This window comes from Anopheles arabiensis, chromosome 3, assembly GCF_016920715.1.
Source record: "Anopheles arabiensis isolate DONGOLA chromosome 3, AaraD3, whole genome shotgun sequence".
Taxonomy (NCBI): Eukaryota; Metazoa; Arthropoda; class Insecta; order Diptera; family Culicidae; genus Anopheles; species Anopheles arabiensis.
This window is the reverse complement of record NC_053518.1, coordinates 2,609,372-2,637,299: the sequence shown is the minus strand read 5'-3', so window position 1 is coordinate 2,637,299 and position 27,928 is coordinate 2,609,372. Positions and strand designations below refer to the sequence as shown.

Below are 27,928 nucleotides of genomic sequence, written 5' to 3'. Positions count from 1 at the left end.
CGTTCCACCACAGATTCGACTGACGGTAGCAACACAAACGTGATGATCCTCTCGGTCAATGCAACTGACGCGGACAGCGAACCGAACGCAATCGTGCGCTACTCGATCGTTCCACCCAAGGGTATGGTGATGGCCAGCGGCTTCACCATCGACGAGTCCACGGGCCAACTGTTTGCCAACGTTAGCCAGCTGTCGACGAGTGGCACCGGTGGCACGCTGTATCTTACCGTACGGGCGACTGACTCGGGTCAGCCAGCGCTATCCTCGACCACCACCGTCCGGTTGGAGATGAAATCGAAGGGCAAAGCTAACCCCCAGTACATCCAGAGCCAGTACCGCGTGTCGATGAACGAGGAAGCGCTGCCCGGCACAACGGTCGTCAACCTGATCCCGAAGTCGATCCTTCAGCAGCAGTCCGGTGCAGAGTCGGCGATAGCGTTCGAAATAATCGACGGTAACGAGGGCTCGGTGTTCGATGTAACGTATCCCGAGGGAGCGATCGTGCTGGTGGATCGACTAGACCGCGAGCGTGTGGACTACTACGAGCTGAAGCTGGTGACGGTTGAACCGGGCACGAGGCACATCAGCCGGCCCGACGCGAGCCTCAGCACGATCATCCGCGTCATCGTGACGGTGGAGGACGCAAACGACAATGCGCCCGAGTTCCAGCCGGGCAGCTACGAGGCGACGATCGGGGAGCTGGCACCAATCAAGCACTCCATCGCGAAGCTGTCCGCCCTCGATGCCGATCTGTCCGGTTCGCCCAGCTCGGAGGTGATCTATCAGATCATATCCGGCAACGACAGTGGCATGTTTTCGATCGACCTGGTGTCGGGGCTGCTGTACACCAACAAGTACCTGGATTACGATCACGGCCAGACGCAGTACAGTCTGGTGGTGCGTGCGTGCGATAGCCACTCGGCCCCGCGCTGCTCGGTACACCCGTTCACGATCGCACTGTCCGATGAGAACGACAACGAGCCACAGTTCCCGGTGCCCGAGTATCTGGAGTTCGTGGGCGAGAACGAACCCATCGGCATCAGCATCTTTACGGCCCGGGCGACCGATATGGACCGGGGACCGTTCGGTACCGTGAACTACACGATCGACAGCGTGCTCTCGGGCGCCTATTCCGGGCTGGATGACAGCTGGAAGCTGTTCAAGGTGGACCCCACGAGTGGAGTCGTCAACTCGAACGCCGTGTTCGACTACGAGGAGAAAAACCGGTACGCCTTCGCACTGCGAGCGACCGATACGGGCGGCAAGTCGAAAACCGTGCGAGTGAAGATCGTAATTGAAAGCCGGGACGAGTTTAGTCCACAGTTTACGGAGCGTACGTACCGGTTCGTCATCAAGACGCCCGAATCCGGTCAGCTGCCGGTGGGGTACGTGGTTGGGCACGTCACGGCAACGGATCGGGATCGTGGACCGGACGGACGCATTGTGTACCAGCTCACGACGCAGCATCCGTACTTTAAGATGAACCGTACGACGGGGGCCATTCTGATCAAGAAGCGGCTCGATAACGTGGCATCCATGCTGGAGGCTGGGCGTGACATTAGCCTCGTGGTGACGGCCGGGTCCGGTCGACAGGGTTCGCTCACAAACATGACCGTGGTGGAGATCGCGATCGACGCGTTGGCACATCTGAAGGGTAACGAGCTGGGCAGTGGCAGCGGAGGAAGTGGAGGCTATGAAAACTCGCAGTCCGTGTCGGCCGGTGGTGGATTCGCCAACTGGGCCGTCGGGCTAGTGATCTCGCTGCTGCTGATCATCGTCGGCGTAGCGTCCGTGTTTCTCTTCCTGCACATGCGCAACCGGCAGCAGAAGCACGTGAACAAGACGGGGCTAAGTTCGGAGTCGGTTGGACACTCGAACAACTACGTCGACCCGAGCGCCTTCGATACGATCCCGATCCGCGGGTCGTCCAGCGGAGCGACGGGAGCGGGCCAGTTCGCACCGCCCAAGTACGACGAGATCCCGCCGTACGGGGCGAGCTCGAACTCGGGCGCCGCCACCACCTCGGAGCTGTCCGGCTCGGAGCAGTCCGGCTCGAGTGGGCGCGGTTCGGCCGAGGACGACGGCGAGGACGAGGAGATCCGCATGATCAACGAGGGTGGACCGCTGCAGCGCGACGGCCTGCAGCTCGACGGGCGCCTGTCGGACGTGTCGGTGCAGAACACGCAGGAGTACCTGGCGCGGCTCGGCATCGTCGACAACGGCACGACGGGCAACGCGTCCAACTCGTCGCGCCGCTGCTCGGAAAGCATGGGGCTGGGCAGCTCGAAGGACGCGATGCTGCACACGCTGCCGATCGACACGCTGCACATGTTCCACGACGACGAGCATCATCGGGAATCGGACCTGACCAATCTGATCTACGCCAAGCTGAACGACGTCACCAACAACAGCGACCGGGCGAGCAGCGTCGACGAGACGGTCACGAACGCGGGCAGCATCGGCGCCACCGTCGACCACGTGATGATGGGCGGGTACGGCGACGTGCCGGTCGTCGGCAACCAGCAGGGCATCTCGATGAACGGTTCGCTCAGCTCGATCGTGCACAGCGAGGAGGAGCTGACCGGCAGCTACAACTGGGACTACCTGCTCGACTGGGGCCCCCAGTACCAGCCGCTGGCGCACGTGTTTTCGGAAATTGCGCGCCTTAAGGATGATACGCTATCCGTGCAGAGCGGCAACAGCGGGGCGTCGAGTGCGAAGAGCAAAAACTCGCTGCACCACACGGTGAAAACGCTGCCGCCGCCCCTGCTGACGAACGTGGCGCCCCGCTCGATCAACGTGCCCGTCTTTGCCGGGCGCAACAACCCGGGCAGCCATCATGGGGGCGCCCCCAACCAGTACCTGCTGCCCCGGTCGCCCATTAGTCACGATTCGGCCGCCGGCTTCAGCACCTCGTCAGCCATGTCGCCGAGCTTCTCCCCTTCGCTGTCGCCGCTGGCGACACGATCACCCTCCATCTCGCCGCACGTCGTGTCGACGGGAATGCCCACCTCCCACCATATGGTTTCGCTGCCCCGTCCACCCCAGCAACGGGGTCCGGCCGGTCAGCGGAAACCGTACTGAGAGGGAGGGTTAGTCCCCCTCCGTCCCACTTCGCATGGCTGTGTAGGTGTAAGGTATTGTCCCAAAAACAAAGGTCGTGTACATATCGAGCGAGCAGCGATTCGGCGTTCGAGAGCTCCATTGTTGTAGTAAAATTATTATTTCGATCCAAATCCGGTGCGATTCTCCCAGCACAAGATCCCCTCCTGCTCCTCCTCCTCCTTCCAAGATGTGACTATCCGCGACTGTAAATAGTAGATAAGAGCGCGTGTGAGTGTAGTAAGTCTGGCAGCGATGTCCATCCGTCCATCTTCCCCTCTCTCCGTGTGTGTGTGAATTGAATCACACCGCTACAATCGCTAGGCGTACTGTACAGGTGTAGTTGGTAGGTAGGTAGATAGGTAGATAGGTACGGCTTACATACAACAGTACTGTAAATACTCTCAGTGAAAGCAAAACTCGGCAACGCAACTCCGTTTGTTTGCCAGATTGTAAATGTGTGTCGAGCGAGTGAGACAGAACCGGCCGAGACAGAAAAGAGGGGAAGACATTATTACATAGGTTTACATCTCGAATTCGTGGAGAGTGGAGTGGTCACTCTCGACTCTCGCGAAATCACACAAGACTGCAAGCTTTAGGGCTGTATCCCGTTTTAAGTAATTGGCAATTTTTAATTATTTTTAAAAAGCGAACTAGTAAAAAGGCTAGCAAAGGGGTTTTAGTGCGCGCGCGTGTGCGGCATTAGCATTAGCAAACATCCAGCAAAGGAAGCCCGAATGTATTTGCGTGTGTGTGTACAGTACAGTTTGCATTTAACCAAACGATGTCTCGGGGTTCGAGGCGCGTTTCATTTAAAAAAAAGAAAAAAACCTAACTGCCAACCATGAACAGTGTGTGGTTCGTTTTTGTGTGTGTACAGGAACAGTAACATAACCGCGTCTACCTAATGTGTATAACGTTTAAGGACACCAAATTTTACTCAGCAGAAGAAGAAGCAACAAATGCGAACTATGCGGGCATGCGATTGTTTTTTAAATATGTTTTTTTTATGAAATCAGCGCGATAGCCTTTTTAACAAAAACCGTCCCGTTTAATAAACCATCCCCCCGCCCCCCACACAAGGCCACAAACAAGCAACTGCGCAACTGCCATATGTTAGAGAATGGAACGAAGGGAACGTAAGGGAGGATGTGTGTGTGTATGTATGTAATAGAGGCGAAGATGTTTATAATGCGAGTATTTGTCCGGTAGGTGTATTTTAGGTGAAATAAAGATATGTTTTATACGAAAAAATAACCCAAATGTGTTCTTTCTCTGTCTTTCAAGAACGGAACGCCACATCCGAAAAGGCCGTCAGGGTGGGAAAGCTTTGGCTTTGGACTTTATTTTCTTAAAACAATACTCTCTATCTCTCTCTTTCTAACTAACTCTCTCTTTCTCTCAGCTCTCTTTCTACTCTGTATGGAATCCTATGTGGTCCTCTATGTGTAGGGTGGGATAAAAGTTACGTTATCTAAAAACAGTATTGTTCTGGGGAGTTGTTCAAGTGTTGGAAACCGGTGTCGACACTTCTACATTTAAGATCACAGAGTTGGGGAAGGACAGCTTCCGCTTGCCGTTCACGTCCTGCTCGCACTGGTCGTCGGACGTAATGTCGTCGTCCTTGTAGTACGCATCAATGTCGGAGATCTTAAGCTCGTTGCGGGACAGATGCTCCACCACGGCAGCAGCGTAGCAATCGCCCAGCAGGTTGTTCGTCGTCCGGATGCGATCTCTGTACAGAATGGAAGAATACACCAATACAGTTAATAAGTCTGTCTGCAGTCCTCAGACCTGGCCGGCCGACACCTACACAAACCAATCGATGGCAAACAGTAGCGTCGCGTTGTTGATCGGTGCATCGATGGCGGACAGCGCGATCAGCAGCAGCACGAGCGCAGCCGACGGGATGCTGGCCGAGCTCATGGAGGCGGCCGTTGACGTCAGCACCACGGTCACCACCTGGCCCACGTTCAGGCTCATGTTGCTCATCTGCGCGATAAAAATGGACGCCACCGCGATGAACAGGGCCGTGCCGTCCATGTTGATGTTGCAGCCGATCGGCAGCACGAAGCGCGTGATGCGCGAATCAATCTTCAGCCGCTCGTTCATGCAGCGAAAGGTCAGCGGAAGGGCGGCGGCAGTCGAAGCCGTCGCAAACCCGGTCAGGATGGGCTGCACCAGCCCCAGGTAGAAGCGGAACGGGTTTTTCCGCAGAAACACAAAGTAGATCGCCTGCAGGATGATCCACTGGTAGAGAAACACGCCGAGCGCGATAGTGAAGATGAACCAGGCGAGCTGCGTCATCACGAAGCCCACATCGTCGACGCTCAGGATTTTGCCCGCAATCACGCTGCTGATGCCGATCGGCGTGAGCCACATTACACCCGTCACCATCTTCATGATCACGTCGAAGATGGCGGAAAAGAACTGCACCACCACGTACCCCTTGCGCCCGATCGTGCCGAGCAGCGTGCCAAACACCAGGCAGAAGAACACGATCCCGAGCGAGTTGGTGCCGGAACGGTACTCGACGATTCGGATCCACTCCACGTTCTGCTCCGCTGACCATTCCATCAGATTCACCGAGGAGGAGGCGGAGGAGGATGAGGCCATTACCGGGGCGGAGGTGTGGGTCAGTTCCGTATCGTTGCCCACCATCCCGGGCAGCTCCTTTGGAACGTACACAGTGTGTGCTTGCTGTAGAGCGGCCTGGAAGATGTTATCTGGGAAGATGTTCCTGCCAAACAGAAAGAAATCGGGATGTCTTAAAATGCTTGGGATGCATGTATGCTACGCTTACCTTCCCAGATCAAGCACACTGTCCATGAGGCTCACCGTTTTGGCTTTGTTGAGAGGCATCGTGTCTCTAAGCAGCTCTGTGTGCGCCGTACTTTCAGCGGTCGGATTTCCCGGGTGTATGATAAGCGCCAGTGTAGTGCCGAGGATTGCATTTAGCAGCGACGTGGTCAGAAAGTACACAAACGTACGGAGCGCTATCTTGCCGTTCAGCTTCGCGTTCAGGCTGGACGAGCCGCTGATGAGGCTCGCTATCACCAGGGGAAGAATCATCAGCTTCAGCACGCGCATAAATAGCTCTCCAGGGTAGGCGATCAGCATGAGCGAGTCACTGGACAAACCTAGCGGACGAAACGTAAAGCCTGTGGAGAGCGGAAAGCAGGAATCAATTGTCATTCGAAGAAATCGAAGGATGTCATGCAATGGTTTGGTGGTAAAGGAAGAGCCAGCTCAAGCACAGAAACATCAAAGTAACCAGCTAGCCCGCCAAGTCAACTCTGCTTTTTCGTACTGTTCAGTCACGTTTTGTAGGCGCTCTGTGAAGGATCTCGAAAGGCCTCTCCCAGTGTCGCCAGTTCTCTCAGCCGTAAGCCAACAACTCTCCAGGATGCTGTCCATCTTCGCTAGAAGGTGTTTGGGAACTGCCGGTCGCGGTCTCATCCCCAGAGCCTGCCAATATTCGACCCAAATTGGCGAAAACCGAGCTGATGTAAGGAAAAAAAGTCATCGTCGTGTCAGTATCGCCCGGGTAATAATCCAAGAATTTTTCTCTCCCCATTCCCACACAGAAAGGACTGGTGCTTGGGCTTTACGAGCAGGAAATTGACACGGAAGAACCGCGCCTCTCGCCGACCGCCATTCATTTCGATGCCAAAACCGATGGGCAACTCCTGAACCTAATCAAAGAGTAAGTTGGGGAATGAGAGCACTATGCCTGCTACGATCCGGTGCTGGGAATGGTTCATGTTGGATCTTTCTTTGTTTTACTGCAACTAGGTGCAATTTGAAGGGTAAACTGGGCAGTGTGAAGGTTTTCAATAACCTTGATCCGGAGATTGGTTCCATCGCCATCGTCGGCTTGGGCATTGAGGGAGCCGGCTACAATGAGCTGGAGATGATTGACGAGGGCTTGGAGAATGTGCGCGTGGCGGCCGGTGTGGGAGCGAAAACGCTCGCGAACGAGGGCTGCACACAGATCTACGTCGACCCGATGGACTACCCGGAGCAGGCGGCGGAGGGCAGCGGTCTGGCGACGTGGCGCTACCAGGCGAACAAAACGAAGAAGGACCGCAAACCCATCCCGAAGCTGGACCTGTACGATTCGGCCGAGGTGGACGCGTGGACCCGAGGTCTGTTCAAGGCCGATGCGCAGAATCTCGCCCGCAGTCTGGCCGACGGGCCGGGCAACCAGATCACGCCTACGTCCTTTGCGCAGGCCGCCGTCGATGCGCTCTGTCCGTGCGGCGTGAACATTGAGGTGCGCAACAAGGACTGGGCGGAGGCGAAAAGCATGTCCTGCTTCCTGTCCGTCGCCCGGAGCTCGTGCGAGCCGCCGATCTTCCTCGAGATCAGCTACTGTGGCGATGACAAGGCGGGCCGGCCCATCATGCTCGCCGGCAAAGGCATGACGTTCAACAGTGGCGGACTGTGCCTGAAGAACCCGGAAGATATGGCCAAATATCGGGCGAGCATGGCCGGCGCTGCGACGGTGGTAGCGACGATTCGGGCAGCCGCCGCCCTCTCCCTGCCCGTTAACCTGGTTGGGCTGATCCCGCTGTGCGAGAACATGCCCTCGGGAATGGCCTTCAAGCCGGGCGACGTGATTACGGCAATGAACGGGAAGACGGTGGCGGTGCACGACACCAACAATGCCGGCCGGCTGATGCTAGCCGACGCGTTCGTGTACGGGCAGACCACTTTCAAGCCGAAAATTGTCGTCGACGTGGCCACGCTCTCGGACGGCATTGTGCATGCGCTCGGCGGTGCTGCTAGCGGTGTGTTCTCCAACTCGGACTTTTTGTGGTCCCAGCTGCAGAAAGCCGGTGCGATTAGTGGTGATCGCTGCTGGCGTATGCCGCTCTGGCAGTACTACTCGCACAAAGTTACTGGTAAGAGAGTTTAAATTTACAAAATGATGTTGGTTTGAGCCTCTATTATTCATTCGATTTCAGAGTACAGTAACGTAGACATCAGCAATGCGGGTCGTGGCAAGGGAAGTGCCTGCCTGGGAGCGGCCTTCCTCAAGGAATTCGTTCCCTGCGTGGACTGGGTGCACATGGACATTACCGGCGTTGGTATGCTGAAGCGAGGTGCAGGCATTCCGTATCTCGCGAACGACCGAATGACTGGACGTCCTACCCGAACACTGATCCAGTTCTTGTACCAGCTGGCCTGCCCCGAGCAGCAGAAGCAACGGCTAATGGAGAAAAAGGCTTGAGCTACCAGGCCAGGCTAGGCGGGTAGCACCATGTTTGGCGATCACTCTAAACTTCTAAATGCTAGCACATAACTGACGCAATAAACAATGGTTTTTTTTGGGAGGAATTGTAAAACATGCATAGTTTCGGCACTCACCTATAATAACTCCGAGTAGGACACCGCTCAGTGTAATCAGGATCAGTTTGTTGTCCGCCAGCACGCGACTCCAGCTCGAACGGTGGTCCGCCATCTTCAGCAGCGTGTCCTCTCTGCTCAACTGGCCCGCTTCCTGTTTCAAAAAGCTCTGCTGACTTTGTGCCATCTCGTACACTGAACACATCCGAAGCAGGCGCTTTTCGGTGAACGCTAAACCGAACCAACAGGCAGAAGAAAAAAAAACCGGTAACACAATGTTAGGCAACGCTTCACCGGTCCGCCAGCAGCAATGGGCACCCGATCATTATCATCGATTCGGGGAAGCTGATGCGCTATCTTGCATCGGCCATACGCGACTGTTCACTTGGTCGCCGCGCAGCACGCATCTGCATGCTGGCTCCCCTGCTAAAGTCCTTAACGAATTGAATTAATCAATGTGACTAGCCATTTCACTGCCGCTCTCAATTGACGCGCCCGTCAGCGCTACCATCCGTCAAGCATCGGCCTGACGTTGAGTTCGTCTTATTAGAAAACGCCTCGGAAGGCGGTGCAGCAGCGCAAGGTCAGCAATCAAGATAGAGGAACGATTCATTTATTCCATTCATCATTGCGCTTATGTAAATTGTACCCTTTTGCATCGAGTACACCTTCATCATAACCACCACCACCCGCCATCATCATCCCTCCCTCCGTCGGAGGTTTCGTTTCGTTCAACAAAGGCCCATGGCCGAGTGGTAGTGGGTCGGCGGCGGTGCATTCCTGCATCCGTGCTCGGGAAAAAGGGGCGGCCAGAGTATGTAAGTCTGTTCGATTCGGTATCGATTTTCTTTTTGCGTTTTAGCTCTTCTTTTTATAATTGTATACGGCGAGTAGTCGCTCAGTCGTCCTGTGCGGTCCTCCGCAGCATACCACGTACACCAACCGCGAACGTGTGTATGTAATGCCAGGCAAAAGGCGAAAGGGCGCTAATAACCTCCTCCGCCTCTCCCTCCCGCTTTGGCACGCGCAGTCAATGCCTCCCTTCCCCCCCCCCCCCCCCATCGCACTGAGTGCATATTGCATTGCTATGAATACGGGGGAAAAGCGTTTGCAATGAAAACGCGGCGGTGTGTCGCGTGTGCAACCAATACACCAATCGATTACTTCTCATCAATGCGAGAACGTCGTTCTGTTGGGCGCCGTTTTTCAAACCGCGGGAAAGGGCGGAAAGGGGGCAACATTTTCAATTACGATGCAAAAGGAGCGCTCTCTGGCACGGATGGGTTGATTTTTTTTTTTTTCGGGAATTAAAATACATTGTCACCAAACCAAAATAGTAGGCCATGCCCCGCCGATGCCCATCTCATCCCATAATTTCTACATCTGCTCTTTTAGCTTGAACTGTACGCGAATAGGTTCACTCTCCTGAACTGACACTTTATGCTCAATTTAGCAATCTAGGCTAGTTGAAGTAGCATGAATAGCATTAGCTACGCCTTTTGTGGCATTAAATCCGCGAGACGTAACAATTTAAGCCAATCTTAACGCTGCTCGCTTATGTCACACACACACACGTACGCACGCACGCACCACACCATGCGCCTCCACCAGCAACGTGTGTTTGATGAATCATGGATGGTGTGCTGGGTTAGGAATCGTTTCGTTTCGTGTCCCGCGCAAAAGGAGCGCCTCCTTTGTTTTTTTGGGGGGAGGTTACAGTTTGCAACAATGTTTTCGGTTCAAGGGTACTGGAAACTATTTTCGGTATCAACCTGCCTTTAGCCTTCCTGCAATCGCACACAGTCACTTCCTCCACGGCACCGCACCGCAACCAGGTCGAAGATGCGCCCTGCGCGAATCAGGGTGAAGCAGTTTCGTTGTTTACGCCACTACAACAACTGCACGAGCCGCGGCGACATTCGCTATCGCCGCTGATAATCCTTTTAGTGGGAAGACTGGCCGACGACGACGACAACAACAGCAGCAGCAGCAACGACATCCAACAGCAACAGCGGCCACCCTTTGCCATTACAGGCCGCGTCGTCACACTGCTCTGCTGCACCGGTGCACGGGGGTTGAAAGGAGAGCGGCCCCAATTGGTGCTCAGTGGTGCACCGAGCGCACTGAAGCTGAAGCTAGGCAATCCACAACGCACAGCCAACACAACCACAAACAGCACCACAACGCCCAGTCGCGGCTACATCCAACGCGGCTCGGATGCAAATGCAAAGTGAGCTAAAAGAGGCACGCGAACCGTGCCGCTCGGCTCGGCCCCGTTTGGTATTTTCATGCGCAAGCCTCTCCTGCGTACACGTGAGACCGACGATGTAACGGCAACGGGCGAAGAACATAAAGAAGCGTATCCACACAGACGAAACGCATCGCCAATCTATTAATACAGCCAGACGAAATTTACTATTTTTCTTCCATAAAGGTATGGTACCCGTACGGGCACATGTTTTGGCAATAGAACAATGCAGTTTTGTTATGCAGTCGCACCACTTTTTAAACGATTGGACGATTTTTTCCGCTTGCTTGTAAGGCTTTTCAATCATTTAGGATCAAAATTAGTACAAAAACCATACATCGAGCCCTTTCCAATGCCTATATTTGCACAAATTAACGTTTGCAAGCAAAATGCATAAAATGCAAACGAAACGGAATTTAAATTCGACGGTCACATTTGCTCGAAACCTCCCACTGTGCAAATGACAGCATCGTTTGACGTTCGCGGAACTGTCAGCAACTGTCATAACAACATACCAGAGCGATTGCGAGGAAAAAAAAAGAAACAAAAATTTTCTCTCCGTGTACAAGTGTTTGGTTGGTAAAGTTGGTGAAAGAAAAGTCTCCAGGCCAGACCCCTCCTAGATGCGTCCCAAAAAGGGAACGTGAGTGCGTGCAATTTCTATCCAGCTGGACGCGCGCGCCCGTGCGTATCGCGATGGAAGGCGACATGTTGGCGATTTACAACTTCAACGAAAACGAGATGCCCGACGTAAGTATCGCCGTGGTGGTGTACCAGCGCACCGCACCGTCCTCCCTTTTGCTCCTCTTCGGGCACACAACAGAGGCACACCAATCGATCGATCGATTGCGTCGCTTCCGTCCGTCGTGCGTGGAAGAAAGCAGGTCCGAACGAAATCCGTACCCGTACGCCGTGCCGTGCCGAAAGCATACCAAAGATTGGTTCCAAGCAATGGTGGAGCTACTTTCTTTACACCCACACGCACTGGAAGCAGTGTGGACACGCGCTCTCCTTTGTTTATTAGCTGTACCCCTTTGCCTCCCGTGTGCTGTTACAAAATGTTTTAGACAATAATTCTCTACCACTACTCCCCCCTCACTGTTTCATACCCAGTTTGATGTAAGTGACCCGCAATGCAAGCAACCCACCACATACACACACATACTTTAGTTAGCCACCTGGCGGCAGCCTGAACTGCAGCGCGGGATGGACTGTCGTCTGTGTCGGCAATCAAACCGAGTGCCAGCGACGGAATACGACTTCCCTGGTCGATTTTATCACTTACCGTCGCAGCACCGATACCGATACCGCTGGCAGAGCAGGATGGGCAATCCTGGAAGGACAACCGCGCCGCCCCACTTGCGTCCGGAAGCGTCCGTTTTCCAACCGTTTTCCTGTCGTTTCTTTTCTTTACGATCAACCATCCAGTTTTTGTCACATTGTTTTTCATCCGTTTCATGCTCATTTCCCGGATTCCGCGCTGCCACGGTAGTGTTTTCATGTTCTAGATTTCATTCCGAGGGCAAATGCTCCCTTTCATTACTCCCTGGCATTGTTTTGTCCCATACATTACATTGGCCACTTGACCATTGGGTTTCTATTTTAAAGACGCCGTCCATGTACATCCGCTCCATTTCTATCATTTCGTAGTCACGCCACATACATACATCATGTTCAATGTTTCTTCCACAGGGGAACAATGCATTAGAGTTTCCCGATCTAGATTTTGTTTACGCAGACGCGGACAGTCATGCCAACGAGATTGCCGAACTGTACAGCTACACCGAGCAGGCCGAATTTCAGCACAATGTTAAGGTAGGTATCATCGTTGGCAAGCGATTCCAAGCGGCCAGTGCAAGTAAACAACCATGAACCCGTCCGTTTCTCCCACCGCCCAAGGCATTCGAAGATCAGATGGAGCTGTACAAACTGCCCCCGATGTGGCAAAAGTTGTCGGAGAGCGAGCAGAACGGCGTCATACTGAAGCTGCTCGATCAGCTGGACATGTCGAAGAAGAGCCAGCGGATGAAGGCCGCCCGCTGCATACTGTACCTTGCGCAGGGCTGCTGGGTGGAGGTGCAGTCCGACCAGGAGCAGCAGATGTGGGCCCGCAAGAACGTGATGCTGCTCTACTCGGCCGGTGTGTTTGGAGCATTTGTGGAACTGTTAAACTTGGAGATTGAGTGAGTATCGCCGGTGGGGCAGCCGGAAGCGATGAATGCAATGTAACACACACGAATGGGGCTTCCCTTTTGCAGCAATTCCTCCACGGCCAACATAGCAATGCGCAAGATAGCGGTGTCGCTGGCCGATTCGATCGATCTGCGCGTCATTCTGTCCGTGCTGTACATCATCACCGAGGTGATGCGGGCGGAAAAGGAAAGCAAAAATCAAGAATACTCTCAGCTGGTGTCGAACTTTGTTACCGAAATCAGTACGTACTCAACGGCAGTAAACCGTCCACCCAGAGGGGTTTGTGAACATATCATCGATTGACCATCGTTCTTCTTTACTTCCTTCCTTGTAGCTTATCCCATTGGCGATGAGTTGCTGTCAGTAAAACTGCTCGGGATGGTCACACACTTCTGCTCCGGCATGGCTCCACATTTTCCAATGAAAAAGGTATTGCTCTTACTGTGGAAAATATCTCTCGTGTCCTTGGGAGGCATGGATACGCTCAAGTATCTGAAAGGTAAGGAGACACTTGCTGGGAGGGGATCTATTCCTTCGATGCTAATTCCTTTTGGGCCTCTCCTTTGCAGATAAATATCGTAGTGCGGCTGGCCTTTCCCAGAATCGCGAGGACACGCTAGAAATATCAAAGGTGATGCGCGCTAGTTCGCCACCTATTACGGCACCGTCGAACGATGACAATCAGAACGCCAAGCGTAGCAGACCATCCCGAAGAGTATGTACGAACCCTAGTCAAACGCAAGAGGTAGTGAAGCTTTCTTGAGTCTCATCTTGATTTCTTTTTCTTCCTTCCTCTTTAAAACCCCACCCGGAGGTTTATTTTTTTATTTTTTCGTTTACGTACGCTCTCTCTCTCTCTTTCTCTTTCTTTGATACCCTTTTTTCTACCTACTATCTACCACCACTTTAGTAACCTTACTCTACTAATACTTTTTCTGCTCCCGGAATATGTTTCGACCCTTTCTCACTCTCTTTTTTCTTCTTCTATCTGTCTCACGCGCTGTCGTTTGGCCAAACTTTCTCAAACTTTTCATCGTCCAAACAATTACTCTTTCTCTCTCTTTTTGCTGTCTCTCTCTCTTTTAATTGCAAAATAATTTCACCCTCTGACTGTTCTATAAACTCTGCTGAACCTTTCTTCTCAACTTGCTGCAAGTTTTTTTTGTTTTCTCAAATCTTTTGCCAACATTTTGTTTTACGTACTTTTGGTAATTTGATTTTGTATTTTACTTTTTGTGTTCGTTCTCTCTTGCCCACCACACTGGCTCATTTTCCACTTCTAAAATAAGTTTCAAATCTCGATTGTCTACAACTTTTCCTCTCTTTTTCTCGCTCTCTCTCTCTCTTATATTATAAATATTTCTCTCTTGCTATATTATATTGCCTTAAAAAACATACGTTTGGCCGCCAATTTTGTCTTCTCTTCAGCAGCAGCGATGAATTAAAAACTGATTTGTTTTGAACTTTTTTTTTCGCAAGATATACAAGCTTCGGAAGATCTCTCGAAACACTCAAAGCAAACATTTCTCAGTACGATCACAATACGATCAGCACGCAAATATAGGAATATATAGCCTCAACGCGCCTCATCAACGACTGATACATTTTGCTCCATTCTTGTTTGTTGGTGACGTGTTTTCGTTTCTGTGAACGTACCCCTAAAACCTTCCCAGGCACAAAACCAGCCAACGGACTCACGCGCCCGTTGTTTGGGGTTGGTTCGTACAGTGTAAACTCCGTACCTCCGTGTCCCTGCATTGGATGTTCTTGTGTTTTTCTCAGCAGCACTACACAAATAATACAGAAAAGAAAACGGAAAACGGTTACGGTAGGGGATCGTTTTACGCGCTTCGGCACCGGGCCTGCTGTTGCCCGCCTCTTCCTCGTTCGCCCTCCCTTTCGGTTAAAAAAAAAGAAAATCTCTTACCCCTTCTGCAACGATTCTAATTGCCAACAATGCACACAAATTTGCGTTTCAGTACTTTACTTTTGTTTTTGTTTTTCTTTCTTATTTGTTCTTACGTTGTTTGTGTCTTTCTCTTTCCAAGAACTCAGGAGAGCAAATGCTACCACTTCGCCGCCACATATCGTATAATAATATTAATAATAACAATAATAATAATGATAATCACTATAATTCGAAAATGCGACCCGCCAATTGACCAAATCGAAAGCAAAAACAACATTCCTAGCCTGCACCAACCAACCGTATTACGAACACATAATAACATCAAACATAGAAACACACACACATACAACATCCTTTTTTTGTTTCTTATCGATCGATAGATTAACCCTGCCAACCACAACACCACCCACCACCGACGTTCGACGAGATCGTATCGCCGTCATGTGTCGTTTATGTTTTTTGTTTTGTTTTAATCTTTCGTTGTTGCTGTTGTTGTTGTTGTACGTTTGTTCGTTCGTTTGCATACTGTTGTGTTGTTGTGTAGCCGATGTTATGTAGAGAATTGTTACTTTCGAGGAATATTGTGCGGCTAATATGTTGGGCGTGTTCTGGGCTCCTTCACGTGCCTTGTGCTTGGCAAGCGCGTCCATACCCTCTCCGTGACACGATCTCGCTTAGTCAAAGTCGAAGGCAAGAGATGCGCTTTGGCACATGTATGCTCGCTCGCTACACCTTGTGGTGTGTGCCGCCTATGTGGTGATCATCATGATCATGCCTTTAGCCACCTGATATTCCTGCCACGTTTGCCCACTATCTATCATCCTCGGTAGCTGTTACTTCTAGTGTCCATGGTAGAAACCACCTTAGAGCCCGCAGGGACCGTACTTGATCTTGCTGAACAATACATAGACACACATACACATGTAACACATGTAAATAAAATGCATTTCTGTTTAGCTTTCTAGCTTTTTTCACACGCTGGAACGCTTTGTTTCGATTTTCGATCGTGCCATTTTAGTGCACCGCTGATTATAGTCGTAGTCGTTGTGTTGTTGTTCGTTCATATTTGCGTCGCGTTCTGTTGTTACTTCGCTCGTTTGTTTGTTCTTTTTTTCTCTCACTTATGTCTACAATACATGCTTTTCATCTTAAAATTCATGTGATCGAATGTTTCGTAGTTTTGTTTTTTTCTCATAAAACGAATTTATTTTTTAACATTTTTTGAAAATCCCTAAATGAGCAGTTCCTAGTCATTAGAATGATGTCCTGTGTAATGTTACACTGATGCCCGTTAACAAACAGGTGTCTTACCAATAAAGCTCCTTGTCGTGTCGTTGTGGCCTAACCTAACGCAGCCTCCTAAGATTCATCCTCCTGCATTTTGTTTGAAAAACTGTTCACATTCATCCCTACCCCGGCTCCCACGATCAGGACCGCGTGTTCTATGCTTTTCCAATCACGCACCACCACACTCACACACACAAACCAACGTACACATAAAACACATGCGCAATCTCATAATCACCATCCACATCGTTGCGATTTACACGAGTATTTAGTGCTAAAAGAAACCAGCTCATTGTCACTAGAGTCATCACCACCACCATCATCATCATCAGTATCATCACCTTAGCCCCATTTGTTTAATTGCGTTCACAAACGCTACGCTACTCTGCGCGCTGCCCATCGAATCTAATCCGTCTTTTCCACCCCCCCGTTATTGCTTTCCGATGTGTGCGGCCACCAACACCACCACCAGAGCTTGATCAAACAAAGCTCACTGGACGAGCAGGAGCAGCTGGGGCTGGAGATGGAAACGGCGGCGCCCGAAAACGAGGAAGACCTGTCCGACTATTTCCGCCAGTACGAGGATCCAATCAATGGCGCTGGCAACCCGGCCGCCGGTGAGGACGGTGCGAACCCGGCCGCTGCCGACGGGGCGGCAGAGAATGGCGAAACGAAGGAGGGCGAATGTTCTTCGCCGCCACCGGCCGAACCGGTGGAAGAGCCACCGCAGGAAATTACGAACCGGTTGCCATGGGCACCGAAGATCCGCCGTAAGGATATTGACATCTTTCTGAACAATTCGCGCAGCAAGTTCATCGGCTACACGCTGAAGGACGACCACGATACAATTGCCGGGTTGCCGCAGCCCATCCAGGAGGGGTTCAGAACGTTGACAAAGGTACGTAGGTAGAGTGTTGGGCTTGGGGGTTGGGGTTTTACGCTCACAAAGTAATCGTTCTCTTGCGCTCTTGTGTTCCACAGCACATGTACGTGAGCTTGGCAGATGTGCAGATTCGGCGTGAGGAGGAAATTAACCGCAATCCGCTGTCCACGTCGGAGGGCGAAATACCGCTCACGCCGACAGAAATCCTGTACCAAGCGCTGCTGCCCAATCTGTCCCAGTACATGATTTCGCTGCTGAAGATTTTGCTAGCGGCCGCACCGACCTCGAAAGCCAAAACCGAAAGCATCAACATTATGGCCGACGTACTTCCGGAAGATATGCCGTAAGTTGGCGGAAGTTTGCAATTGAATCGCTTACCTTTTTCGTGTTCCCCTGTTTCTCCCCCATCCCTAGCATGACGGTACTGCAATCATCGAAGCTGGGAATCGACGTGAGCCGCCACAAGGAAATCACCGTGAAGGCCGTGTCCGCCATACTGCTGCTCTACCTGAAGCACTTCAAGATCAACCACATCTACCAGTTTGAGTTCATCTCGCAGCATCTGGTGTTTGCCAACTGCATCCCGCTGGTGCTGAAGTTCTTCAACCAGGACATCATGAGCTACGTCGGCGCGAACAACGGCATCCCGATCATCGACTTCCCCTCGTGCGTGATCGGCGAGCAGCCGGAGCTGACGTCCGAGTCGATGCTGGTCGGCGACGCGGCCACCTACTCCTGGCGCAACGTGTTCTCCTGCATCAATCTGCTGCGCATACTGAACAAGCTGACCAAGTGGAAGCACTCGCGCATCATGATGCTGGTCGTGTTCAAGTCGGCGCCGATCCTGAAGCGCACGCTCAAGGTGCGCCACTCGCTGATGCAGCTGTACGTGCTGAAGCTGCTCAAGATGCAAACCAAGTACCTGGGCCGGCAGTGGCGCAAGTCGAACATGAAGACGATCAGCGCGATCTACGCGAAGGTGCGCCACCGGCTGAACGACGACTGGGCGTTCGGGAACGATCTGGACGCGCGCCCCTGGGACTTCCAGGCGGACGAGTGCGCCTTGAAGAGTGGGGTGGATCGGTTTAACAACCGGCGCTACCTGCAGGTGAACAACGGCATACTGGCCGGCATCGAGGGGCTGGACTATGACGATCCGATCGAAGGGATCGGTGGTATTGGTGGGGGAGGCGGTGGGTTGGGCGTTGGCGCCGGACTGGGCGGTGGTGGCGTCGGTGGCGACGGGTTGAACGGGGGCGGTGCGGCACTCGGCTGCGTCAATGGAGGCGGGGCTGGTGGGCCGGGTGGCGCCGGTGGGGTCGGCGGTGGTTCGGAACGGGGCAACGCCTGCTACGGCGGATTGGCCCGCAAACCGGAAGAGATCGAGCTGAGCGAAGAGTTTAAGCAAAACTACGAACTCTGGCTGCAGCAGGAAGTGTACAATAACAACATCGATTGGGACGCTTTGCTTGCAGTGGACGATTTTTCTTAAACGAGAGGAGCGGAGATGTGGAGCGTTTGTGTGTGTAAGAACTCATCCCCCCCCCCTCCCCACCACCCAGTATATGTGTATCTCCTCCCCTCCCTGCATTCTCAACATATTATAAGGAATAAACAGTAAAACCGCTGATAATAGCAGAGCGTTGTTAATTAAACGCCCCACCCGGGCCGTTTTGAACTTGTCACGCAGCTGCACAAAAATAATAGTCCGAAACACGGTTAACTGTACAGAATGTGTATCATGTTTCCTCTTTATTGACTTCGAACTTCGAAAAAGGGTGGGAGCGGGATGTATCCCCCCCTCCCCTCCCATCCACCTGCGTTTCCTGCGCACTTTTATAGCACTTTTCTGCAGAGCTTCTTCGCTTCTTCGGGCGCGTTTGATTTTTAGTTTTTGGGTGTGTGTGTTGTTGTGTAGAGTAGAATAGTGATGGGTTTTTTTGGGGTGGCGCTGTTTGGTTGGTTAGTTGGTTCGTGTTTGGTGGAGGTGTTTATGTGTTCGTTACTGTGCAGCTTGCCGTTGAATAATGCGCTTCCACACTGCTCGCTGCTTTCTTGGAAAAGACGTTTGTAACGTTTTGGGTTGCTTTTAGTAGTATCCATGCAGGGTTTTCCAGGAGTTCTCATAGCTCTGGCACACTTTATTGACTCCTTCTTAAATAAAACGAACTTATTGCAATTGGAATTTGATCCTAAAGCATCCTTATTGGGCAAATCCAATAGGAATTTCCAAGTCCATCATAAGAAGTTCACTTCCTATAAGAAAAGTGTCAAGGCAGTGTCCCACCACTATGAGAACTCCTGTAAAACCCTGTAATGAAGGGAAATTTGGAGTTATACATCTTTCATTATGTTAAATGTGTATGAGTGTTTCTCTCTATTCATGCCTCTCTCACTCTCCCTCGCTCTCGCTCTATAGATACTACTAGCACCGGAGGAGCCGTCGTGTACACTCTATTGCCAATAATAAACACGCTGTTAACTCTTCGCTAGTACGAATTACGTCTTTTAAACCGGGTGTGTGTGTGTGTATAAGGGGAGAAGAGGTCCTTTTTTATTTGGGAATCTTTTACAAATCAAGCACACTATCATCATCACCACCAACCAAACACGTTTGAATTCGACCGCGTTTTCACACAGTCAAACATCGTAATTGCGCCAGCTTCACAAAGCCGAACGGAAGAAAGCGAAAGATAGGATTCCTGCTCTTCATGCTCTCCCTCTCTGTCTCTGTCTCTCTCTCTCGCTGTCTCTATCTCAACACTCATCGGAGAACTATTACAAAAAGGTGTCTCACAGTTAAACAACACACACGAATCGCACGGAATTCTGAATTCGTTTTCGTTTCGTCTCTTTTTTACCCCCCGTTCCCTGTCTTTTGTCACCACCGTGTTTTGTCTGTTTGTTTTGTTGTGATAAGGGTTTCTGATCTAACGACAATTGCGCCTCTTAAAGATTACATTCTTCCAAACATATGCCGCTTAGCGCGCACACACACACACACAACAAACAAGCTTTTGGAAGTATTTTCCAAAATTTCCAATCAATTTCCGCATCTTCGTGGTACAACTCTAGCGCAACTTTTGTAATCTGTGGCGTGTATGCAGTAGTGTGTGTGTGTGTGTGTGTGTAGTTTTGTCCTGCTACTCCGTGTACTCTGGGATTGACTGATCGATCAAGTTGTTCAACTAATTAAATCTACTATTTCGCCTCCATCTCTCGCCATGATAACGCTGGTCAATTTCGTATGGTACGCTTTATATTTGCTGTGTGTGCTTTTCTGTATGTATGTCCCAAACCCCGCGCCCGTCTCCTCCGTAGCTCATGATCGCTTTCCATAGGTGAAATTTCGCAAATTACGAATAGAATGTTGTGAAAGAAAATAGAAGGCAACTTCCCTTTGGCCACATAAAGCAAACGGATCATCAAATGCAACAATTATAAGCTTAGCTTTTTAGCAAACGACACACAATGGAAGCGGCCTCGGGGGGATGGGAAGCTCCTAAGGGGTCAAATGGTCACGCGATGTTCAATACAGCAACAGAGAGGGAGAGGAGGAACCAGAGGGTAGACAAAAAGCGGGTACTATTTTCGTCAGTTTTCGTTTGTGGTTTAACCAAGTGTAATTCTCCAGATGATCGTGTGATGTTTCCACGCTTCGCTTCCTGTATTATTGCGTTCTGTCAATTCAATTACGGATTTACGTCCAAATTATGATTCCTTCCAAATTGCACATAATATTCTTTGTGTGACCCTGTGGCTGTTATCTGCCTGAATGGTTTATCTTGTCTAAAGAGTAGTAGTAGTAGTGGTATTTCGGCATGGCGGGTAATCCGCACCTTGATACTTGATGGTGGTGGTAGTCGTGGTGGTGATGGTGGTGGTGGTGGTATATGCATGCTGGCGCGCGGCTCGTTTGCTAGTAGTATAGTGTGAATATTAATATTACTATTATATTATCATTTCACCGCGTAGACTCAAATAAAATATCTGCTTTCTACATCCCAATTAAACTAAACCACCGACGGGGGGTGTGCAGCAGCTAGCTGAGCGTTCCCGGTTTTCTGCTTCCTTTTGCTCGCTCGCTCAATCAATTCACCTACAGTAGCAGCAACAGCAGCGGCAGCAGCACGCACGTGTAGTACGATCGATCTCAGCACACTCTGGACCCGTCCGTCCAGCCGTCCGTCACTGCATCCATAATTCTGCAACAATTGCATTTTTTTTTTCGTCCTTGCCTACTATGCCTCTCTGTTTTTCTTTTTATGTGAGTTTTGTTCGTTTCTGCCCCCAAAAATACGGATGATTTTTGTTGTTGTTGTTGTTGTTTACTTTTTACCTCCTCTTCTTCCTTTCTTCCCTCGATCTCGCTTTTGTTTCTACAATTGTTTTGTTTTTGTTTGTTTGTTTTTTTTTGTCTGTTTATTTTCTTGAGTGTGTTTTTCCTTTAAATATAATGCTTTACTGTGTTTTTCTGGTATGCCATAACTAGTTTGGAATCGGTCTTACCTCCTATCAATTTACTCATCATCTTTATCATACCAACGCCAGCCGCCGGCATTAACTTTACTACCACCAACGCCGCCGCCGGCTGCTTCAACGTAACGATAATTACCATTATACAATTTTTCATGCAGCAGTTTTCACACGCATTCAACAGTCCAGTTGCTGTAGGGTAAAAGGGTAGAAATGAGGATAAGAAAAATGTCTAAAAAGTAATAAAGTCGAAAATACCAACCTGCTGAATAACATCACTTGCTCACAGCACAGCAGCCGCTGTTCTGCCTATTGGTTTCGTTTTGCGTTGGTCTAATGTTTTGCTGCGGTCCAGCACCCTCGTTCTTGGGTAACTTTTTAGCTGATAAGAAACAGAGACAGAGAGGAAGAATGTCAAATCAGTGTATAAAACCGTCGCTCCATAGCTAACACACACGCATACACAACTCTAATAGGATTAAACCAATCTTTGACTGATATTGGCCAACCACTCTCGAGCAGCAGCAACAAGCAGCAAGCAAAGGCGATCAAATTCTATGACGCCAATTGTGGCAAACAAATTAAGCGAAACCTTAGCAGTAACCTAGACCTAGAATAATCGATCAACCCTTTTGCGTGCAGTACTGCCCTCTCTCTCAATGGGGCTATTTTTACGCTTCCTTGCACACCAAGCCAGCCTAACATGCTAGTGTTGTTCCTCCTCTGTCCGCGCTGCTAATAACTTGCTGCTTTTTAAACCCGAAGATCGACATCGACGCTGCAAAGTGGCTTGCACTCACCTATTGCAAGGAATATATCATTCACATTGACGGCCGTTTTGGCGGATGTCTCCATAAATAGTAGCCCATTGTCGTCAGCGTATTGCTTGGCCTCCTCGTAGTCCACGACGCGACTGTTTGCCAGATCGGCCTTGTTACCGGCTAATGCAATCACAATGTTTGGCGATGCCTAACAGCGGAAGAGAAGCAGGGAAGAGAAGATGGATGTTGGTGAGTGACAGACGGACGGACTGGTCCTGATAGCCCCGGGGGGACGAATAGGTTATCGCTCCCTTCTTACCTGTCTTTGAAGCTCCTTGACCCACGTTTTGGCCCTCGCAAAGCTATCACTGTTTTGAATATCGTACACCACGATCGCGGCCTGTGCACCTCGGTAGTACATGGGCGCCAAACTGTGGTACCTGCAAAGATTGCACAGCAAAACGCAACGAACAATTAGGTAATTGGACGATTTCGGCGCGAGAGCAGGGGGCGATGGATTACAGTACCTTTCCTGTCCAGCAGTGTCCCAGATTTCGAACTTCACTGTCGTATCGTCGATGCAGAGGGTTTGTGTGAGGAAAGCGGCACCGATCGTACTTTCCTGGTACTCGTGGAACTGGCCCTTGACGAAGCGTAACACCAGCGACGATTTGCCGACCGCCGATTCGCCCAGCAGGACGAGCTTAAACTGACAGATTTTGTTCTGTGTCGCACCGTTCGGGCGCTGGGCGGCACCACCTGCTCGCGGACTCGACGCCATCGATACGATCTGACGGGTGCGTGGTCTTGACGGGTGCTCACGGGGACGGTTACACGGCTGACGGTGGTTCTGGTTGATTCGGCAACGGTTCTACCTTTCTGCTCGTTCAACGATCTCACCTAGTAATGTGGTTGTTTCTTATTGTAGGATAGCTTTATCCTACAGTACACGCTCTTCTGCTGGAACGGAACGGAAAAGAAAACAAACAAAACGCAACCAAATTAGTACGCATAGCACTTTTATGCCTGACAATTTGCCAACCACTGTAACACCCCGAAAATCGATGCCCCAAATGTAGGTGGAAATAACATTTCAACTCGCAACAATGCTTCTGCCTACTAGATGGATGACACAAACAATGCGTTTTACGCAGTTTCATCATTCCGCAAACAACACGCACATAACTTCCTACACACACACAAACACAGGCGCACGAACCGGCAACAAGAGTGGAGGAATGTAACGATTGGCCCATGAGTCATAATGGGCGCTCCGAAATTAGTGACTCACTCAATCAACGAACGGTGAGCCATTCGGATTTACTTCCTTCCTTTTTTACTACTGTGGTGAGTTGCTTCTAGTTCCATATGCTTTAAATTGCAGCCGCATATGTAACTTGTTCGCGTCATGTATTCTTTACAACGCGTTCTTGAAGGAAGAAAACATTGCAGATTACGTTTTTTTTGTGAAAGAAAAGGGAGGAAAACAAGAAAGAGAAAGACACAGTTTAAGGTTCATCATGGCTTGCTTTCTGTGTTGTCATTGCGGAACTGAGCTCTAACTTATTTCCTTCCACACCAACCATCACAAGATCCTCGCCGAAGATGCTATTCAATATTATTAAAAATTTAAACACAAACTTGGGCTCACTTCACTCGGACACACATGCACGGCGGCCACGGCCACAAGAGGCAGGCGCTTAGCTTGGTCGACCCTTGGCCGAAGTTTCAAGACTGATATAACGCCCGCTGATAAACGTGGCTCTGTTGTATAACTGTGGTCTTCCTCTCATCAACTCTCGACCGATTCCGTCGCGGTTCGCAGCACACTACGATTGGCATAAACCGTTCAACCAAATGCCTCTGTGTGAACCTTCCAAGCATACGCGTTAATGCACCGGACGAAGGATCTTCTTCAGCCGTGCAAAGCGTTTCTGGTGCAAAACGCATTACAAACCCCCCCCCCCCATCCCTCTTCCGCACTTGGGGCGCGATGAAGGCGTCGGAAACAAAGAACAGTCCAGAGTTCACATACACAAACGGCGGCTCACACGGAAACACACACACACACACACACACTCTGATGCGCACACAAACACACAGAGAAAGCTCAATGTTTACAGTCAATATTTACGTTTACAACCCGCTTACGCGCGCCACCCCCATACGCCGCGCGACTGCCAAGGAGCAGCACACGAAAGGGGAAGGGAGAGCAAAAAGTTCGTGTCATTGGGAAAATATTGTGTTTCGTCAGCGCAATCATTTCAACAGTCTTCTTCGAGCAGGACGCCAGTCACAAAAATGGGTTAATCTACTGTAATGTTTTAGCCGAGGCAGTTTTGTTTGGAAAACAATCAAAGCAACACGGGCGCTACCACACCAATCTGCCGGAAGCTGCAGAACGCCCACTCAACAACTTTTGTCGAATCCGACAAGTTAAGGGGGTTGTTTGCCGCTGAGTCGCTCTTTTTCTCTTTTCCTCGTTTGCCTCGATGCCTCGATGGTGGAATGTGGCTCTATCGGGTGCCTGCCGCCGCTCTTCCTGTTGCTAGGAGCGAAAGGGGGCGTCGTTCTGGGTCGCTTTAAAGTAGGCTGCTAGCTAGTAGCACGTACTGCTGCTCAAACACTTTCCAGGTGACCAATGCATTGCGTTCCGGGCAAAGAGTGTGTGAAGCCACCACCGCCATCTTCATCACATGACGACGGTTGACGGCGGTCGGCAGAGCAGCACACACAGAGGCGGCCAGAGGCGAACGCACACCTCTACCACGGCAGTCGAGAGACGATATCACATCTCACACAGCACAACACAATTAAGAGCAATTATCGCCTTTGACATGCGGGTAGATATCACACTGTCGGAAAGACGGCCCTCCCGTTCGTTGAGTTGTAGTAGATCACTTGTGTTTGTGGGTTGAGTAGGGAGAAAACGGCCACCACTTGTACTCGCATTGCACCGTAAACCCCAAAAGAGGGTTTACGAATTTCGATTCAGGTGTTGCATCTCCGCAAAACAACACAACCGACGGATCATGCCGACGAGGAGGGTGCACGATGTGGAGGTTTTGCAGCACAACGGCACGTACTATTTCAAGGCTACGGAAGGCTACGGCGATACTCCAGATGGTGGTGGTCGGTCGCCACGGTTAACCACCACAACACTGTTTTCGCGTCGCTATCTAACGCTTACAAACACACACACTGCAAACGGAGGCAGCACTGAGATCCGTCGAGCTACCGACTCGCTGGCTGTGCTTGTGGCCTGACACTGCACCAGCATGTACACGCACCCAACAGTCGTGGTGTGCAGGCGCGCGTGAGCTCTCTCCGCGGTTCGTGCCGTTGTGTTGCGCTCGTCTACGGCTAGCACTCAGCACTGAATTTTCCACAGTCCATCGATAATTTAATAAAGAACCGCGACATCACCGTCATCAACCGTCTTGCATTCATTCATTCATGCTTCCGCATCTTCCCCCATTGCTGGGGTGTTCTTCTTTTGTCTCATTCTGCTTGGAGAGACCGATTGTGTTGTGTTTCACTCGGTGGTCCACCACCTTCACAGCCTTGTCAACCTCACGCACATTCACGGCCAACTTGCAGTATTTCGACATGCATCGCTACTCTTCTGCTGTACCAATAGTACATTCGGCCAACGACACACTCTCACACTGGCAACTGCTACTGCTGATAGCGCAAAAGCTTGGTCACTAGATAAGAAAATGGGGAACTGCAAAGATACCCGAGACACGCTGCCCCCTACCACACCTAACTTTGCCCTTTGCAGCTGGAACATTCGCGGTTAGACTGGCCTGCCTTCAGGTAAGCGCTCCTTGTATTGCGTTGCAGCTGTCAGCTCCCAAACAATACCACTGTCAATAGCACGCAATCCGTTCCCCTATCTCCTTCTTCAGCCATCTAGCCCTTACAGTCCTTACAGCCCTTCTTATCAATTGTGGGACTACAAAAATTGACGCGATGCTACTACTACTACTACCTTCAAAATGCTCTAATGTGCATTGAACACGATTGCCGGGACGAGAAAAAAAAAGTACACTCCTCTTTATCCGCCTGGTTTTGGCTGAAGTGGAACGACAGTTAGTGACGGGGGCTATCGACGACGGGCCTGCCCGCTGGTTGCTCTGTGCACTACAGTATCGATCGCACCGTAATCAAGTAAGCTGGGCTTATACATGACGCTCGTGTGTACTACTGCTGGAATGGTGTTAGTACGCACTTGTTTCCAACAGCCATTCTATTCGGACCTGCACCTCTAATGACAGATCGCTCTCTCGCTCTCTTGGTCTCTCTAACGCTTTTACTCTCACGCTCTCTTGGACAATCTTGGCAGGTTTATTCTCTCCATTGTGGCCAGATTTTGTCACCATGACCATGGTTTACTCTGTTGCTGTTTTATAACCTGCCACACACACTCATCACCTGTTCCTGTGCTCCGCACAGTTTCTTTGTCCAACCTAATTGCGAGGCCCTACAACAGCCCCAAAAGCGGGTGGGTGCAGGAAGATGTGGACGATAAGGGCGAGGGACGCGTGTCAAAGGCGCGGATGGACCTGGATGTTTCCGTTCTGTCAGGGAACAAAAAAAAACCCGTTAGCCTCTTTTGTTCTCCTGCTCTCATGCACATGCAAATACGATAGCCGTTTCTCTTTCTTTTTCACTCCCTCCCTGGCACTCTCTTGCTCGCACACTCTCTTTCTCTATCTCTCGCGGAATTCTTCCATTGCCTGCGCGCTCGCACAACTCTACTCTAGCGCTCTCGCTCGCTCGCCTTCCGATGCTGTTTATGCCAGGCCAGGATTTTTTCAACAACCCAGGGTGAGATAGAAACTGCCGCACCCCTACTACAAAGACGAGCCCATTTCTTTACACTGGCCCTGACGGATGCTTGCTTTGTTCCTGTGCAGATATTTGTCCCACTCGTCTCTCCAGTCGCACTGTATACCCTTCATCCCCTGCTGCCCCACAGCCTACTTCACAGCGCAGGAAGCGATCATCGATCAGTCTGTGGGCTTGATACACAGAGGACCCACACACACATACACACATACACACACACACATACTGTAGATATACTTGATGCTCCTTCCGTTGGTGTTGCAGCAGTGGCTTTACGCACCATCCGCTAACCCTTTCCCCGTACCCTACTGCTCACAAAATCGTTCCGAGGTTGATGCGTCGAGACAAAATGCGACGGTATACGCCAATTATCTACGTCCGTCCGGGGATGAGTAACACATTTCCAGAAGACGCACGGACACGTAAGCACACGTACAGCGCAATCTACGACAAACAATCCATTTAACTCGCACCACCCTCCTCCTCCCCGCGTACACTATGCAAAACACCAATTCCAAAGGGGAAATCCGCACCACCAGCTCCTCAACCCCACATGGATGCACTTCGGCCAATTAAGCCACGGTGAAAAGATACAGCTCCAGCCCTACTACACGCACCTTTTTCCTTCGTCACGGTAGTAAATTGTAGCGAAAATTGGTAATGAAAAAATTTGATCTTGCGATGAAAATTATGACGACTGAATTTCTCTCACGCACTCACACACATGCACACGCCTAGCGAGAGCTGTTCGAGCAGCTGCTCGACGCTTAAGGCTCACATACACGGAAGGCGTGTCTTGTGGGAATTAAAAAATAGCTAGATAAAATCAAAATGCAGCACTTCCGCAAAAAGCAAATTACGCT

At 50.8% G+C, this 27,928-nt stretch overlaps 5 protein-coding genes across 16 annotated transcripts in view; 3 read left to right on the top strand and 2 right to left on the bottom strand.

Annotated features, from left to right (window-relative positions):
- Positions 1-4,359, top strand: part of LOC120905124 (protein dachsous) — an 87,417-nt gene extending 83,058 nt beyond the window's left edge. For all 3 annotated transcript variants that reach the window (XM_040315883.1, XM_040315885.1, XM_040315884.1), the window contains exon 13: positions 14-4,359. In XM_040315883.1, the coding sequence (XP_040171817.1) occupies positions 14-3,084 (3,071 nt within the window). In that variant the 3' untranslated portion in view covers positions 3,085-4,359. The remainder of the gene's footprint in view (positions 1-13) is intronic.
- A 57-nt stretch (positions 4,360-4,416) lies between these two features.
- Positions 4,417-10,708, bottom strand: LOC120905125 (excitatory amino acid transporter). 2 transcript variants are annotated; one of them, XM_040315888.1, is made up of 5 exons: positions 10,227-10,708; positions 8,476-8,685; positions 5,906-6,263; positions 4,916-5,842; positions 4,417-4,837 (listed from the first exon to the last, which is right to left on the bottom strand). In XM_040315888.1, the coding sequence occupies exons 2-5, from the start codon at positions 8,657-8,659 to the stop codon at positions 4,606-4,608; spliced, it is 1,701 nt and encodes a 566-aa protein (XP_040171822.1). In that variant the 5' UTR covers positions 8,660-8,685; positions 10,227-10,708; the 3' UTR covers positions 4,417-4,605. The 2 variants fall into 2 exon arrangements, with proteins under 2 accessions (XP_040171822.1, XP_040171820.1); XM_040315886.1 differs by having other exon boundaries at positions 10,231-10,707.
- LOC120905126 (cytosol aminopeptidase-like) lies at positions 6,381-8,459 on the top strand. The gene is made up of 4 exons (XM_040315889.1): positions 6,381-6,610; positions 6,690-6,808; positions 6,898-8,009; positions 8,073-8,459. Exons 1-4 carry the CDS (start codon positions 6,509-6,511, stop codon positions 8,336-8,338), a joined length of 1,599 nt encoding a protein of 532 aa, XP_040171823.1. The 5' UTR covers positions 6,381-6,508; the 3' UTR covers positions 8,339-8,459.
- Positions 10,709-11,219: 511 nt separating the features above from the next.
- On the top strand, positions 11,220-18,626 carry LOC120901895 (striatin-interacting protein 1 homolog). Of its 3 annotated transcripts, none has more exons than XM_040310247.1 (10): positions 11,220-11,452; positions 11,816-11,821; positions 12,395-12,517; positions 12,602-12,885; positions 12,961-13,136; positions 13,230-13,394; positions 13,465-13,640; positions 16,564-16,989; positions 17,073-17,317; positions 17,389-18,626. In XM_040310247.1, exons 1-10 carry the CDS (start codon positions 11,399-11,401, stop codon positions 18,464-18,466), a joined length of 2,733 nt encoding a protein of 910 aa, XP_040166181.1. In that variant the 5' UTR covers positions 11,220-11,398; the 3' UTR covers positions 18,467-18,626. The 3 variants fall into 3 exon arrangements, with proteins under 3 accessions (XP_040166181.1, XP_040166182.1, XP_040166185.1); XM_040310251.1 differs by having other exon boundaries at positions 11,221-11,452; positions 13,465-13,610; XM_040310248.1 differs by lacking the exon at positions 11,816-11,821.
- Positions 18,627-18,700: 74 nt separating this feature from the next.
- Positions 18,701-27,807, bottom strand: LOC120901904 (ras-related protein Rab-5B). Of its 7 annotated transcripts, none has more exons than XM_040310258.1 (6): positions 27,683-27,807; positions 22,739-23,168; positions 22,531-22,651; positions 22,251-22,419; positions 21,713-21,832; positions 18,701-21,642 (listed from the first exon to the last, which is right to left on the bottom strand). In XM_040310258.1, exons 2-5 carry the CDS (start codon positions 22,990-22,992, stop codon positions 21,726-21,728), a joined length of 651 nt encoding a protein of 216 aa, XP_040166192.1. In that variant the 5' UTR covers positions 22,993-23,168; positions 27,683-27,807; the 3' UTR covers positions 18,701-21,642; positions 21,713-21,725. The 7 variants fall into 7 exon arrangements, with proteins under 7 accessions (XP_040166192.1, XP_040166197.1, XP_040166196.1 ...); XM_040310263.1 differs by lacking the exon at positions 27,683-27,807 and adding an exon at positions 27,292-27,310; XM_040310262.1 differs by lacking the exon at positions 27,683-27,807 and adding an exon at positions 26,206-26,358 and having other exon boundaries at positions 22,739-23,171.
- Positions 27,808-27,928: the final 121 nt, after the last annotated feature.